We start from the raw sequence: 14,589 nt of genomic DNA on the forward strand, positions 1-14,589 counted from the left end.
AACAAAAAACAAACAAACAAACAAACAAACAAACAAACAAACAAACAAACAAACAAACAAACATCATCTGGAGTCCTGTATTTTCCATGGTTTCATGAAATGTATGTGTTTACAGAAAGGAGTACAAAAACATGTGGTTGAGTTGTTAAGTAACGGTTTGCTTAGTTTCCATAGTAAGGGTGTCATTTTATTCATGCATTTTCTCTGCCCACTCAGTCATTTTGAGGATGGCAGAGAAATGCTCGGGACAAGTTGCTGGATGTCAACTTTCATGTTTTTGGGCAATTAAGAGTCTCCACCCCACCTGACTTTCATATGTGTTTGGGATGTGAGAGGAAACCCACGCAAACACTGAGAGAATGAGAAAAAGCTCCACCCAAAAAAAGACAGAGGACCAAACTTGGATCCTTCTTTCTTTGTGTGAGCTGCACAGCTGCTATTTTAGTACTGGCTGTTGGTAGAGCTGGGGTTTGTTTGGATTTTTGTTATACTAATGCAAAAATATTACCTGGGGTTTTGATACAGATGCAATGCTCATAGATTAAAAAGAATTGGGAGAGTGACTTAATGGCCATTACAGACATGAAAGTCACTTTTCTACAATCTTCTTTTCTAAATCTCGACATAAACGCAAATAACCCTATATCCCCAAAAGGTTCAAACTATTAAATTAAAGAATAAGTTGATAAACCTTCAGTCCTGACATCATAGCCAGTCCTAGTGGAGGGGAAAGTAAATATTTAGGCTGTTAGAACTTGGGCAAAACAACATTTAGTTCCTTCGAAATAATGTTTCGATGACACACAACTAATCTCAGAAGTCATCTCCTGCAGTTCAGCCTCCAGTTTCCATGTCTTTGAATGAACAAATTGTTTCTATCCCGATTGGAAGTGATGTATGAACAGAAGAAAAGAGAAAAGCCTCTCAGACATCGCTTGCCACTGATGATCTTTGATCATTCCCACAGGATCCCACGGGCAACACATCTGCTCCGTCTTTGCTGCCAGGATGTGATGAGCAGAGGCAGCATATCCTTTAATTACTCTCATTTCAGCTCTATTTATACATCTGCTGCCAGTTCTCTCTTGTGCAAAAGAAATCTTTGTTTTTGAGGATTCATAGACAAAATGTGTTTCTTCTTTGTTTCTTCTTTCCTCCAATACAAAGTCCTCTGTGTTCACAAAGCTATCCCGCACCACTACTTCTCATTAAGTATGCTGTTGTATCAAACTATGACATCAGCTGGTAATTGTTTCCAGACCAGGCAAGGGCCTAGTTTTCATTTTTTTATTTTCCGTTTCTTAGCGCAGGTCTCAGTCACTCAGAATCCAGCAGAAGCAGATCATGAGGAACGGTCCATGATGTCATGTAGGCATAGCACGTAGCGCCAAAGTCTTGTGACCAAGTTTCCAGGAAGCTATCACTTTCCCCTTTCTTTTCCTCTGCTGTCTTTTCTCAGTTTCTCTGCAAAGGGAAAATACATTCAGTTTTCTTGATAATACTCAGGTACTACATCTGTGGGAAGGCACCAGATAAAGGCATTTTTGTAAAGCTGACCTGCGGATGCCTCTTAGGCCTTGTCCCATGTGTAATGTATCTAACTTTCCTAACACTAAAACAAGAAGGAAGAGGAAAGGAAGGGAGGGCAGTGCAACTGGAGGGGAGGGGTGATGGAGAAAGAGCTGAAATGCAGAGAGACCATATGTATTGAGTTGAAGAAATGGCGTTTTATGAGCGGAGAGTGGGCCTCTGCTTGGAATTCACAATGACATCATGCAGAGCAGAGCCGTGCAGCCAGGATTCAGGAGATGGAGTGAGCCTAGACGACTAGACAGGATGGAAGAGTAGAGGAGGCAGAGAGAATTACACAGCCTCCTGAAGTTTGTGCACACTTTTACAGCTCAGCTTTACCTGGAATTCATCTAATTAGATAATTTCAGCTAATCTCTCCTCAATGCTTAAACTGATGCTGCCCTTGAGCCTCATGCTGAAACAATCACGACAGGCTGGGGGCCTATAACAGCACATGCCTGCATTCAAAATGAGACCATGATATTACTTCATATCTCATTACCAAACAAATAAAGTCTAGTTAGACACTCCCTGTGGTCCGCCAACAAAATAAAGCCTTCACCGGGGCTAATATCTCATATCATGATCACATTTTATGATCTAAATAGCTGCCTCCATCTGCGTGTCTTGGGAGGTACAAAATGGGAAATGATTGAATAATGTGCATTACAGCTTTATTAAAAAAGCACCCTAGATTGGTTTTGCTCAATCTTTTTTGTTTGTTTTGTTTACTGGCACTTGGGAATACATTTATTTCGGTAAGCGTTATAAGATTGCGTGATAAGGGAGATCTGTAAGTTGAGTGGAGTGTCTGCAGCGCCACAAGGCCGTAGCAGCTGTAGTCACCAGAGTGCAGGGCCAAGGTCTCAAACTGAAATAGATCAGTTGGCCCGTTACTGTGTGTCTGCCTTTCTGCACATAATCGTCCTGCCTGAGTCACACATTGCAAATAAGTCTGTGCATAAATACCAGCTGTGATCCATAACACATGTTAAGAAAAGCACACTTTTTCCTTTTAGCTCGGCTTTGTCTCTCCTTCTTTCATTTGAAGTCTCAGATGAAAACAATCCAGAAAAGGTGATCATTTTAGGGATGCAGACTTGTAATTAGAGGACATCAACATCTCCCTCCAGAGACTTGTGTGTGTGTGTGTGTGTGTGTGTGTGTGTGTGTGTGTAGATGATTGGTGTCCCTGTAAACTGGCTCCATGTGGGAGCCATTCTCCACTGTTTCCTGTGCCTGTTGTCATTAGGTAGAAAATACCTCTGACTTGGGGGCAGTTTACCCCAACCCCCTCCTCTCAGAGGGGTGATTAGTCACTGGCCTGTCTCAACAACACTGTGAAGTCCAGAGAGGAGGCACAGTCTGTTTGGGATCTGCTGCGAGCCTGAAGCTGGACGGAAGTCCCTGCCAGCTTTGAAATGATGGTGCACGATGGGTGGTATTTTATCAGTGTGACGTTCATTCAATTAAACAATGCTAATTTAAAAGTACAGAACTTCTGCAGCAGAGACTCAGAATCCTCTCTTGTGCTTTTCTTAGTGCACGTCATAACAGTCACTTCTCAACCCTGAAAGGATCTATTAATAGAGGTGCTCTCTTGTATTGGCCATCTCTGCCCACCAAGTCCTTTTTCATGCAAAAAAAGGGTAACAAAATGTACCTTTGACATTCAAAAACTCCCAACTCCTGTCACTATCTTCCGCCTTCATGCCACGTCTCCTCATACTTTGTTCTCTTACCAGCTTCTCCAACTGGATCAAGCGGCCACTCATGCCCCACCATGCTTACTCTTTGTGCTTTTTGCACCTCGCTTTATCTCTCATTCCCAACCCTCGCTGTCTCCTTTTTCATGGTTTCACATTCTCTGATAACATGCCTGAAAAAATGTTGATTTTCATATTCCTCTTTCTTCTTTCTACCCAGCTACAGAGCAAGCACGCTCACACACCCCCTTCCCTGCATCCCGCCCCCTTCCATACTGCTCAGGGCCTGGCAAAAACCCACACTACCGTCTCCCAGCCTCCGCCCCCCTTATACTCCTACCAGCCCGGCACACACAGGACAGAGAGGAAGAAAGAGAAAAAGAAGGAGCTCCGTTTGCCTGTCACAGATTACAGGCTGCCACTTAGCACTGACCATGTACGCCTACCATCCATAAGGAGCTGCTTTCCCAAGGCAGAGAAATGGGAACGTCTGCAAGAAGTAGGCAGCTACAAGCTATAGCAGATGGCAGTTTTGCAATGTATCTGTCTGTTTGAGGAGAAACCTTTTAGTCAGTAATGGGAACTGGTGAGGGGGACTGTTAATGTTTGGATTACATCGTTTTGTGAGTGCCGGCCAGCATGTGGTGTTTGCAGTGTAACTCAGAGAAGAACCAGTCGCTGATGGAACTGGAGCTGAATGGCTGGTAAGAGTAATGGGAGACTGAAAAAAAATGTGTGTGTGTGTGTGTGTGTGTGTGTGTGTGGTGTGTTGTGTGTGTGTGTGTGTGTGTGTGTGGTTTGTGTATTGTGGTGTGTGTGTGTGTGTAGTGCTGTTAGTGTGTTGTGTGTGTGTGTGTGTGTGTGGTGTGTGTGTGTGTGTGTGTGTGTGTGTGTGTGTGTGTGTGTGTGTGTGGTGTGTGTGTGTGTGTGTGTGTGTGTGTGTGTGTGTGTGTGTGTGTGTGTGTGTGTGTGTGTTGTGTGTGTGTGTTGTGTGTGTGTGTGTGGTGTGTGTGTGTGTGTGTGTGTGGTGTGTGTGTGTGTGTGTGTGTGTGTGTGTGTGTGATGTGTGTGTGTTTCTTCCCCCAGCCAGCGAGACAGCGTGTGACTGTGTATTTTGCGAAAAGAGCTCAGATAACATGTTGCGTTAACCTGCTCCTTTTGTGCATTCACATAATCCACTCTTATAAGATGACAGGAGTAATGTGAAGCTTCACGCTAAGTCACGAAGATCATGAATTTTAATGCGGGGTCTGCCATTTCAATTTTGACTCACTCAAAGTGGAAAACAGATCATGTCACCTCTGAGTCACTGAATGAGTGTGCTGGTGTTTAGTCTTTCTGTACAGAATCCATCTGTGAGTTGGATCAAACAGCCCCCCCCCCCCCCCCCCTGCTCGACTGAAGGGCATTCCTGTGGTGTGTCGTGGCCCTCCCGCTCGCTGGCTGTGACTGTGTGCTTTTTCATTGCTGGTTCTTCAAGGGCAGGTGCTGGAGTGTAGTGTTAGTTTAATTATTCATTACAGGCTGATAATGACAGCGGCTCTGTTGTTGTTGTATGAGTCTTGACAGGAGGGAGGCCTCGATTCAGACAGAATGAGGCCCGGCAGATATCGAGGGAATAGTATTGATTTCTGATTGCTTCAACCAGCATGTACGAGGATGGCATCAACAAACCACTCTTCACACTTGGAGCGGAGTATGTTGTTTTAATTGGCCCCGTCTGTGCTCGTACCAATCAATAATCAGCAGGCTTTATGTCGAAAAATCTCTTTCACATCATTGTCACCAAAGCTAATTATTCTCAATATGTTGTGAGTTCAGTTGTCAAAGATAACAGCTTAATACCTTTGTGCTCGGACATTACTTTGCTTTTTAAAGTGTAAAAGCCAGAGAGAAGTTTTAATTAGTGCAGAGGAAATCCATTCAGTAATCAACTGTACATGATACATTCAAGTTTATACAAGACTGGTGGATTCTGGACTCGATATGACAGTTGATTTGTACAGCCAAGGTCTTAAATCTCTCAAACTGTAGTATAAAACGTACAGTAGTTATCAGCCACGAGTGTTATGAGGCTCCAATTGACTGTATACCGTCTGCTGCAAACTCTCTAGAGTGAAACTGTCAGTCTGCTGGCCAGCGCAGCTTACAAGTTTGCAGCTGTGTGGTAATAAAAAATACCCAACCTGCTCCTCATTGTCTAGTTATAGTCGTCACAAAATCATAAATTAGTGTGGTGATTGGTGCTCAAATGACAGTGAAATGACAGAGTGTGTATTGGCAGCTTCACTTTTTATGCTGGACTTCATTAACATGTTACTGCGTGGTCTCTTAACCTCTTTACCTGCTAAATCTATTTCCTATCTCTACACTGTTGTGTAGGTCTGGTGCGTGCATCTGTATTTATGAGCTCTCTGAGCTGCTTGTGAAGAGACGGAGGGACAACATCTGCTTTTGTTGTGTTCGGGCCACAGGTCCTCTGTGCAACTGGAGTAGTGTAACACGTTTAATTACAAGGGTCAGTTCACTGAATGTTTACATACATGCATCAAAACAGAATTGTCACTTAAAGGCATGAAACCTGATCATGCATTTACATTGTTGCATTAGCGTTATTACACATGTTTTATTTTAACCCTGCTGTGAAGGGATCAGATTTGCATCACCATTTGCAGTTTGCAGCCAAAATAAGCCTCAGCAGGCAGATCAGACTTCCTAAGCAACCATGATGCTATTGATATTGAATATTGCCAATACGGGGTGGTATAATATGTATGTTCCGCAACATTACTGTTTAATTATATGAGGTAACTAAAGCTTGTTGGGGTATTTTTTCCCCAACATGCTCAGCCTTTAGGAAACCATGTGATCTGTATTTGTGGAAAAAAGTTAAGATTGTGATCACTTATAGAGGAGTGCTTCACATGTGCGCCACAATATCCTAAACAAAAGGATACAGACTAAAGAATATTAAAACACCAGAAAGTAGAAATGAAACAAAGGCATATCTAAGTAGTTGGGTACTTAGATTACTGTTGTGCTGCAAAACCCTTTGCACGTGGAAAGAATGTATCTATGAATATATAGCACAATGCTCATTTGAATGGCTTTTGGGTTCTCAATTCAATTATGCCTTCTTATACCGCAAAGAGCCTGTCAAACACCAATCAGAAGTTGATTGAAAAAACATGCGAGCACAAAGCCGTTTGTAGATTTCTCCTGGTGACTTGTTTGGGAGTTTTGTTAGTTCCACACTGAAGCCCTCTCTTCCTCCGTAGCTCCAGCCTGCACTTCATTAGCTTTCTTCTATTCCCAGAACTCCTGTAGATGTGACTCCTCTCTTCCGGGATGGAGGAATGTTTCTCCCTCAGGTCCGACTGATGGAACGGGTTGAGGCCATGCAGGGGGCTGGGCCTGTTTGTTCAGGATGTGTTGAGAGGGAAGGAGGAGAGAGAGAGATGGTCGACCCCCCTCAATTCACCCCACAAATCCCTGGATCCCATGGCTGAAAATCACTGCCAGCTGAGCTGACCTGCTTATCCATGCCGACATCAGACCTAACGAGGGCTCCTGCTGGATAAAGAGCCAGACTGAGCTTCAGACACTGTCGAGCAGTCGTTGCTTTTGTTGTGGGATCATATTTCAATGAGGGTACAGTGACTAACAGGAAGTAGTCCTTGGAGAACCATCATTGCTGCATCCTTCCACAATGGTTCTACCATCCTCATACATTATGAATACGACATGTTAATATAAACCGTAACATAGCGGAACCATGTGGAGTCACTTCTCTGGAATAATGTCATGCAACTTCCTGCTCGGCTATAAATCAGTCCCTCTTTTACGTCAACATCAATTACATCTTTAAACATCAGCTTTTAAAATGCTGCTCTCTCTCCTTTCCCTTTTTCCCGCCATCATGAGCGACTGACCTCGCTCTGTGGAGCATTCAATGACCTCAGAGCAGAAAGTACTGCAGCACTTATTCCCACTCTCTTTCCTCTGAACACCCACAATCACACACACGCTCAGTCTGTACAAAGTAGAGCAGAAAGAACAAAATGGAAGCAAAGATGCTGGCCCCATTGGGGAAAGGCAAAGCCCGAACTACAGTTATAGATTTGTCTTTGTTCCTTGAGGGTTTTTAGAGGTTACAGAGTGAGATAGCAAACCCCAGATGGGTACCGTAGTAGCTCTTAAAAGCACCTTGTAGTTTATTGTATTTTCAGTTATTTAACGTAGAATTAATTCACATCCCAACAGTTACATTGTCATTAAACATAATTGAAAAACGTATTTCTGTTCGTCAATACTTTCACAATTAGTCAAAACAATAGAAAGGCAATTACTCCTAACAAAATAGCACAGAAGAAAACAATACAACAAAACATAATGCAGCTAAGAGTCCACAGCCATGCTTGCAGCTAAAAAAGGACACAGCAGCATACTCATAACAATGCTAACATGCTCATGATCAGGGGGCGCCGCCAGGGATTTTGGGCCCCATGAAAAGATATCACATTGGTTACTTTTTTCTTAATGTTCTAAAATTGTTTAGGCCCCTGTCAGTCACGGGCCCTTAGAATCGTCCTAACTTTTCACCCCCTTACGGCGCCCCTGCTGATGTTAAGCTGTTATAATGTTTATCATTTATAACCTTTGCTAATTAGCACCAAACACAAAGTGCAGCTAAGGCTGAAAGTGTTTATTTCTGCAGGTATCCTAAATCAAAATATTGGATTAATTGTCCTGATTACAATCCATTTGCCACATAAATGTGTATCATATTGTTTTGACTTGAGCTCCAGTGAACATATTTTATATTTGTACCTTGGTTTCATAAATGTGCCCCCCTAAGTAGAAAGAAAATATATAATTTACTTGTCCAATTTTTTTCAAGTCATGCAGGCTTTTCTTTATATAAATAACAATGTCCTGCTGTACCCAAAACGTATTTTCATCATCACTTTATCCAGGTCAGTAATCAAACTTAATAAAAACAACAAATCACCAGTGGCTGTGCTGTTGCTGTGACAGCACGGAGGGTGTCACTTTAAACTCCAGGGATGAATGCCTCACCAGTTGCCACGACAGATGGATGGGGAGATTCATCCCAATGGCGATTATGAAATCAAATCAGATTTTCAATGTGCAGTGCAAGTGTTTTATGTTGGTCCAGCAGGATCAGGAAGTTCTTTTTTTAGCCCTGGTGCTGCGTGCTGGCTAACGCTTCAACATGGTGTATTGCCCCGAGAGAGTCAGTTAGCATTTATTCCCCGTGAAGTTTCCCTGCGTCACGGTGGCCTTGGATGACCCTAGATGGGTCAGGAGGAACATTTACAGAACTCAAATCTGTTGCAGCATGTGAACACACGTGCAATTTAACATGATAATATTTCCAGTTGCATCCAAACACCATCTAACCTGTTGTAATAAGACTAAATATGTTCTGAATGATACCATAGACTAGTATGTGGTAGTTTGACCGCTGCAGCAGGACAAAATGTTTTAATATTTCACAATCAAATATTTGGTTGAAAAGCAGAAGTGCCTTTCTTCTCGTTAGCAAAGTGTCTCAGTTGTATGAGTCGTTTTCACTTACAGTAAGCTTTAGATTTATATTTACCTTGTAGTCTGTTACACTTTCTCTCTGACAAGGATCAGAAAAGGACAAGTTGTGGTTGTGAATTAGATTCAAATTTACAAAATAATAAGTATTTGTTGATGCAGGCTCAGGCAGGCAACATGACTGAATCTGCTATTTCTCTGAGGCTTTTAGTAATCATAGGCTATTGTGAACTATGAATGACCGTCTTTTGCAACCATTTTGTTGGTTTGCTGTCCCTGGGTTACAAATCAGTAAATGTGGTTCCAGTAAAACGTTATTAATGTAGTCACAAAAAGTATTCACAAATACATCTGCTGTTTGAACTTTTGACCATATTGACTTCCCCATTTTCCCTTTGGTTGTTGGCAGGCTTTTGTTGCTGAATGTTGATGTGAGGCTGTCTAATGAAGGAAGTGGATTGTGTACACAGCATGGGTGTGTCGAGTCACAGTTCAAACACATTAGACTGCCAGCGCACAGTCAATTTCACTGTCCCTCGGAGGAGAAGAAACGTTACTTACTGTAATGTTAGTTATTGAGCAGATGGCCATCAAATATGACCACATTTTCTAAGGGACAGCTAAGGTTGTATTTGCTCTGCCATTCTACTCTAATCTGGACTTTGTAATGCATATTGGAACAGTGTGCTGTCGCTGCAGCAAACATGATGTAACTCTTGTTGGTCACTGATTGGCTCTTCAGGTGGGATAAGCTTTAGTTTCCTGGAGGAGCCTGTGTACTCTGGACTTCACTTGACTGAAAGAATGGTGGACAAGATATGGAGGAAGAGTTGGCAATTTATAGAAAATAGACGGTCTTTTCGCAAGTCCTCTTGTAGTTTGGCAGAATGTAAGAGTGAGTGAGTATCCTCCTTGTTTTTTTCATATTGTTTGGGTAAGAGGTAATCCGACAAGGACAACGGATGACTGGGTATGTTCAATGTTAGGAGATTGTTTACGTGGCCTTTTCATTTATGATTGAAGCACAGGCAGACCTATGGCAGGTTACACATTTTCAAAAGTGATTTTTGCAGAGTTGTGTATCAGCATTAGGCAGGTTACAGCGGAGTGAACTGTGGGTTTTATTGTTATCATAAAGTTGTAGAATCAGCAGTCTTTTACACACACTCTTCAGTTCACTTCTGTGTTTCCATTTGTGTTTATTCCATAACGGAGACTGGAATACTGATTTTAAGACTTTCTTTCATTAAAGGTCCCATGTCATGGCCATTTCTGCTGATCATAATTCCATTGTTGAGGTCTACTAGAATAGATTTACATTGTTCAATTTTCCAAACTCACATTGGTTTCTCATACAGCATCTCTGTATAGTATGTGTATTCACTCTCTGTCCTAAACGCCTTGTTGGAGCTCCTGCCCCCCCCCTCCCTATGAGCCCACTGTGCTCTGATGTGTGATTATGTGTTACAATGGCGTTTGTTAGCAACCAGAAAATGACACCAGCAATGACAAACAGATGAGAATGCTACGTGGGGTCTGGGTGCCATGTTGGCGGGACGTTGCGGGGCTCGCTGCTGCGAAGAGCGGACAGTGTGAGCTGGATTACTGGTGTTGTTTCCTGGCAGCTGCAAGGGGACTGCGAGACACAGCGAAACCCAGCCCGAACCCAGCCCGAGCACACACACACACACCCGCAGCCTCCCCGCGTCCCGCCGGCTGAGAAATCCGCGGCGCTGCAGCTGAGAAAATATTGAGTGTGTGGGTGTGAGGAAGTCCGCGGATTGGTCCAAACGTAACGGCTCCACGCACGTAACGTCACTATACCCAATACGTCACTTTACCCAAGAAGAAAAAGAAAAATCTCCAACGAGGCGTTCTGGGCAGCATAGACAGGTCTTTTCTGTGTTTGAGTTTTACTCGCTACAGGGTGTACTTTGAGGGTTTGTGACTCTGCAGACCGTTTACATGCAGAAAAAGCTACATAACACACAAGGGGACGGGTAATAACCGGAAAACCATGACATGGGACCTTGAGCCATAAATCCTTGAAGTTAAACTACTTTTGTTCTGACATTTTAAAAGATGAATTAGGAAGACGGCTGCACTTAACCTGATAATGCTTCTTAAATTCTAACTCAAAAGATACATTCTAATTATCTTATATTTCTTACAAGAAGTTAAAATCTCGAACCATCTCTTTGCTCTCTTATTGCAGTGTGGAAGGGGATGGACGGCCCAATGAGAGTGGCCCTTCCCTGGATGGTGGAGCCAGCTATGGCCAGGGCCCGGTGACTCACGGCTCAGCCATCAGCCCCGACCGATTTGACAGCCCGCTTTACAGCCACGGTGTCCAGCCTGGCCCTCAAAGACCCCGTCGAGCCAAACTCCAGCACTCGCAGTCCATCATCCGTAAGCAGGCTGAGGAGGAGGCCATCAAGCGTTCCCGCTCGCTCTCCGAGAGCTATGAGCTCTCTGCTGACCTCCAGGATAAACAGGTACTCCAAAGTAGCCTGGCTTAATAGTTTGCTTGGGGATTATTCAAAGGTCCATGACGAATTACTATTCAAGAAGAGATTGTTTTTGGTGGAAATAAAGCAGGAATGCTAATTATCAGTGACCTTCAGGAGGATATTTGTATATGTGGTTAGAAAAGGTAAATGAAATATTCAACAGGTGGCCCAGTTTGACAGCTAATTTACTCTCTTTCTGTAGGTGGAGATGCTGGAGCGTAAATATGGTGGACGATTCATAACTCGGCATGCGGCCCGCACCATCCAGACAGCCTTCCGCCAGTATCAGATGAACAAGAACTTTGAACGTCTCAGGAGCTCTATGTCTGAGAACCGCATGTCCAGACGCATCGTTCTCTCCAACATGAGGATGCAGCTCTCGTTTGAGGGTCCTGAGAAAGTGCACAGCTCCTACTTTGAAGGAAGGCAGGTTTCCATGACGGAGGATGGCGCCCCACTGTCCATGGTGCAGTCTGAACGTGGAGATATAGAGGTACACCAGCAGGCCAACATGGCGCCTCACCCAACCCCACAGGGTGACCTGACAGATGCCATCACGGAGCTGGAGGACGCCTTTTCCCGGCAGGTCAAATCTCTGGCCGAGTCGATTGACGATGCTCTAAACTGTCGCAGCCTTCAGGGCGACGAGGGTCCCGACCCAGAGGCCATGGGCTGCTCTAAGGTGGAGAGGGAAGGGCCCTATCAGGTGAAGTCCCACCGCAGGGCAGCTGGACGAATGCATGATGAAACATTGGCATCCTATAATGATGTCACTCTGTTCATCGATGAGGAGGACATGAATCCTTCTATGGCTCGGTCGAGGTCGGGGGACCAACCCTCCAGCACAGAATCAGACTTGCGGTTGCGGTCAGTCAACTCCTCACAGGAATACTGGCCTATTGACCCCAAAGATGAGGGTCGTGACACAGACACGAGCTGCCGCAGCACTCCTTCTCTAGAGTGCCAAGAGCAGCGCCTCAGAATGGACCATCTTCCTTTGTTGACCATCGAACCTCCTAGTGACAGCTCAGCGGAGATCAGTGACCGGTCTGACCGTGGATCTGTCAAACGGCCGCCTGTGTACGAGCCGCACGGCCACATCGTGACGTCCTCCCAGGCGAGCCCCAAGCATATTTCCCACGGACCCCCGCCACGAGCTTCCTCCCGTGATGAAGACCCACCGCTGCGCCATCGCCACCGTCAGCTGGAAGGACACTTGGCTATAAACGGCTCAGCCAACAGGCAGAGCAAGTCTGAATCCGACTTCTCCGATGGGGATAACGACAGCATCAATAGCACATCCAACTCTAACGACACCATCAACTGCAGCTCCGAGTCGTCGTCGAGAGACAGCCTACGAGAGCAGACGCTCAGCAAGCAGACGTACCACAAAGAGACTCGCAACAGCTGGGACTCGCCCATCTTCAGTAATGATGTTATTCGAAAGAGACACTACCGCATCGGCTTGAATCTCTTCAACAAGTAGGTACTCGGCTCTGATGGAGCGGGCACTTGACCAGGGATTGCAGTGATTAAGGGTGTAGCAAATAGAGATGATGTTAGAAAAGCCTCTTGGAAAATAATTCCCTCTCTGTGTGTTGCACTATAAACTGTAATCATTTGTATTAAATAGATATTTGATATTTGAATGAAAACAATAAATAAGACAATATCTTTTTATTGTAGTATATGAATATAGTGTAACAACATTTCTTTGAGATTCTTTAATATGATATAACTTTGTAGTGAGAATATCAAATGTCTTAAGAATAATAATACAAGGATTTTCTCCAAACTAATATTAGAGCAGAGCAGATGAGCAGACTCTTCACTCAATTTTTTTTTTATCTGCACCTAAATGTATGATATATTATATTGTTATTTATCAGGAAGCCAGAAAAGGGCATCCAGTACTTGACTGAGAGGGGGTTCATCCCCGACACACCGGTTGGTGTGGCTCACTTCCTGCTGCAGAGGAAGGGGCTCAGCAGGCAGATGATTGGAGAATTTCTCGGAAATCGACAGAAACAGTTCAACAGAGATGTTTTGGAGTGAGTATTATGTACATGTGAGAAAAGGAAAATGAACGTGTGTTAGAAGAAGATTTGTGTAAATGTAATGCAGTCCAGGATCCTTTTCCACATGCACACTCAAACAAAACCCTGTCAAATATAAATCATTTGTTGATCGAATGTTGTTTGCCACGTGTATAGTAATATGTCTGCCTTCTGTCCTCTAATGTGCCAGCTGTGTGGTGGATGAAATGGACTTCCAGAGCATGGAGCTGGACGAGGCTCTCAGGAAATTTCAGAACCACATCCGTGTTCAGGGTGAGGCCCAGAAGGTGGAGCGGCTCATCGAAGCCTTCAGGTTAGATCACACACTGACACACAGTGTTCAAACACAGCGGGATCATGTGACAATGAAAAGGCAGGAGATATACCACTGATGTAATACACGGCGTGATCCTAATACTAGAAGTTCTTTTTGAGAAGTCATTGCTGCTGGGTTTCCTCACAGCTGTTGGTACATAAAGAGAACAAGCACTCACATCACTTCTGTTTTCTTCGAGCCGTGGGGAACATATTTCCTCACTATGAGCACAACAGTGTGTATGTTTTGTAATCTCAGTTTGGTTGTATGTCGAGATGAGTTCAAATGTTCTCCTGTCTCGTTTTCTCTAGCCAGCGCTACTGCATCTGTAACCCCACTGTGGTGCGACAGTTCAGGAACCCTGACACCATCTTCATCCTCGCTTTTGCCATCATCCTCCTCAACACTGACATGTACAGCCCCAATGTCAAGCCCGAGAGGAAGATGAAGATGGAGGACTTCATCAAGAATTTAAGAGGTTGTAAAAACCAAGGGTTGATATGATAACACAAAAGTACACTATATACTGATATTTTCAAATATACTTCTTGAACAATACAAGCTTAGACATGGACTAGTTGAGATATTTGCTATCCTTACTTTCCTTATCTGTGTGCCAGGTGTGGATGATGGAGAGGATATCCCCAGGGAGACTCTGGTCGGCATCTATGAGAGGATCCGTAAGCGAGAGCTCAAGACCAACGAAGACCACGTCTCGCAGGTGCAGAAGGTGGAGAAGCTCATAGTGGGAAAGAAACCAGTAAGTACTTCATTATCTACCCAACCAAGTTCAATAAACAATATTATAATTTTCAAGTCATGAAAATATTCTGTGTGGCAACTTTGGCCTCCAAGATGTA

At 44.0% G+C, this 14,589-nt stretch overlaps 1 protein-coding gene across 1 annotated transcript in view; it reads left to right on the forward strand.

Annotated features, from left to right (window-relative positions):
- Positions 1–14,589, forward strand: part of LOC117479527 (IQ motif and SEC7 domain-containing protein 1-like) — a 91,952-nt gene that overhangs the window by 65,724 nt on the left and 11,639 nt on the right. Inside the window, 6 exon segments of the mRNA XM_034126544.1 lie at positions 11,062–11,341; positions 11,559–12,838; positions 13,246–13,407; positions 13,604–13,726; positions 14,041–14,207; positions 14,350–14,489. Coding sequence (XP_033982435.1) covers positions 11,062–11,341; positions 11,559–12,838; positions 13,246–13,407; positions 13,604–13,726; positions 14,041–14,207; positions 14,350–14,489 — 2,152 coding nt within the window.

Source organism: Trematomus bernacchii, unplaced genomic scaffold (assembly GCF_902827165.1).
Source record: "Trematomus bernacchii unplaced genomic scaffold, fTreBer1.1, whole genome shotgun sequence".
In the NCBI taxonomy this organism is placed as follows: Eukaryota; Metazoa; Chordata; class Actinopteri; order Perciformes; family Nototheniidae; genus Trematomus; species Trematomus bernacchii.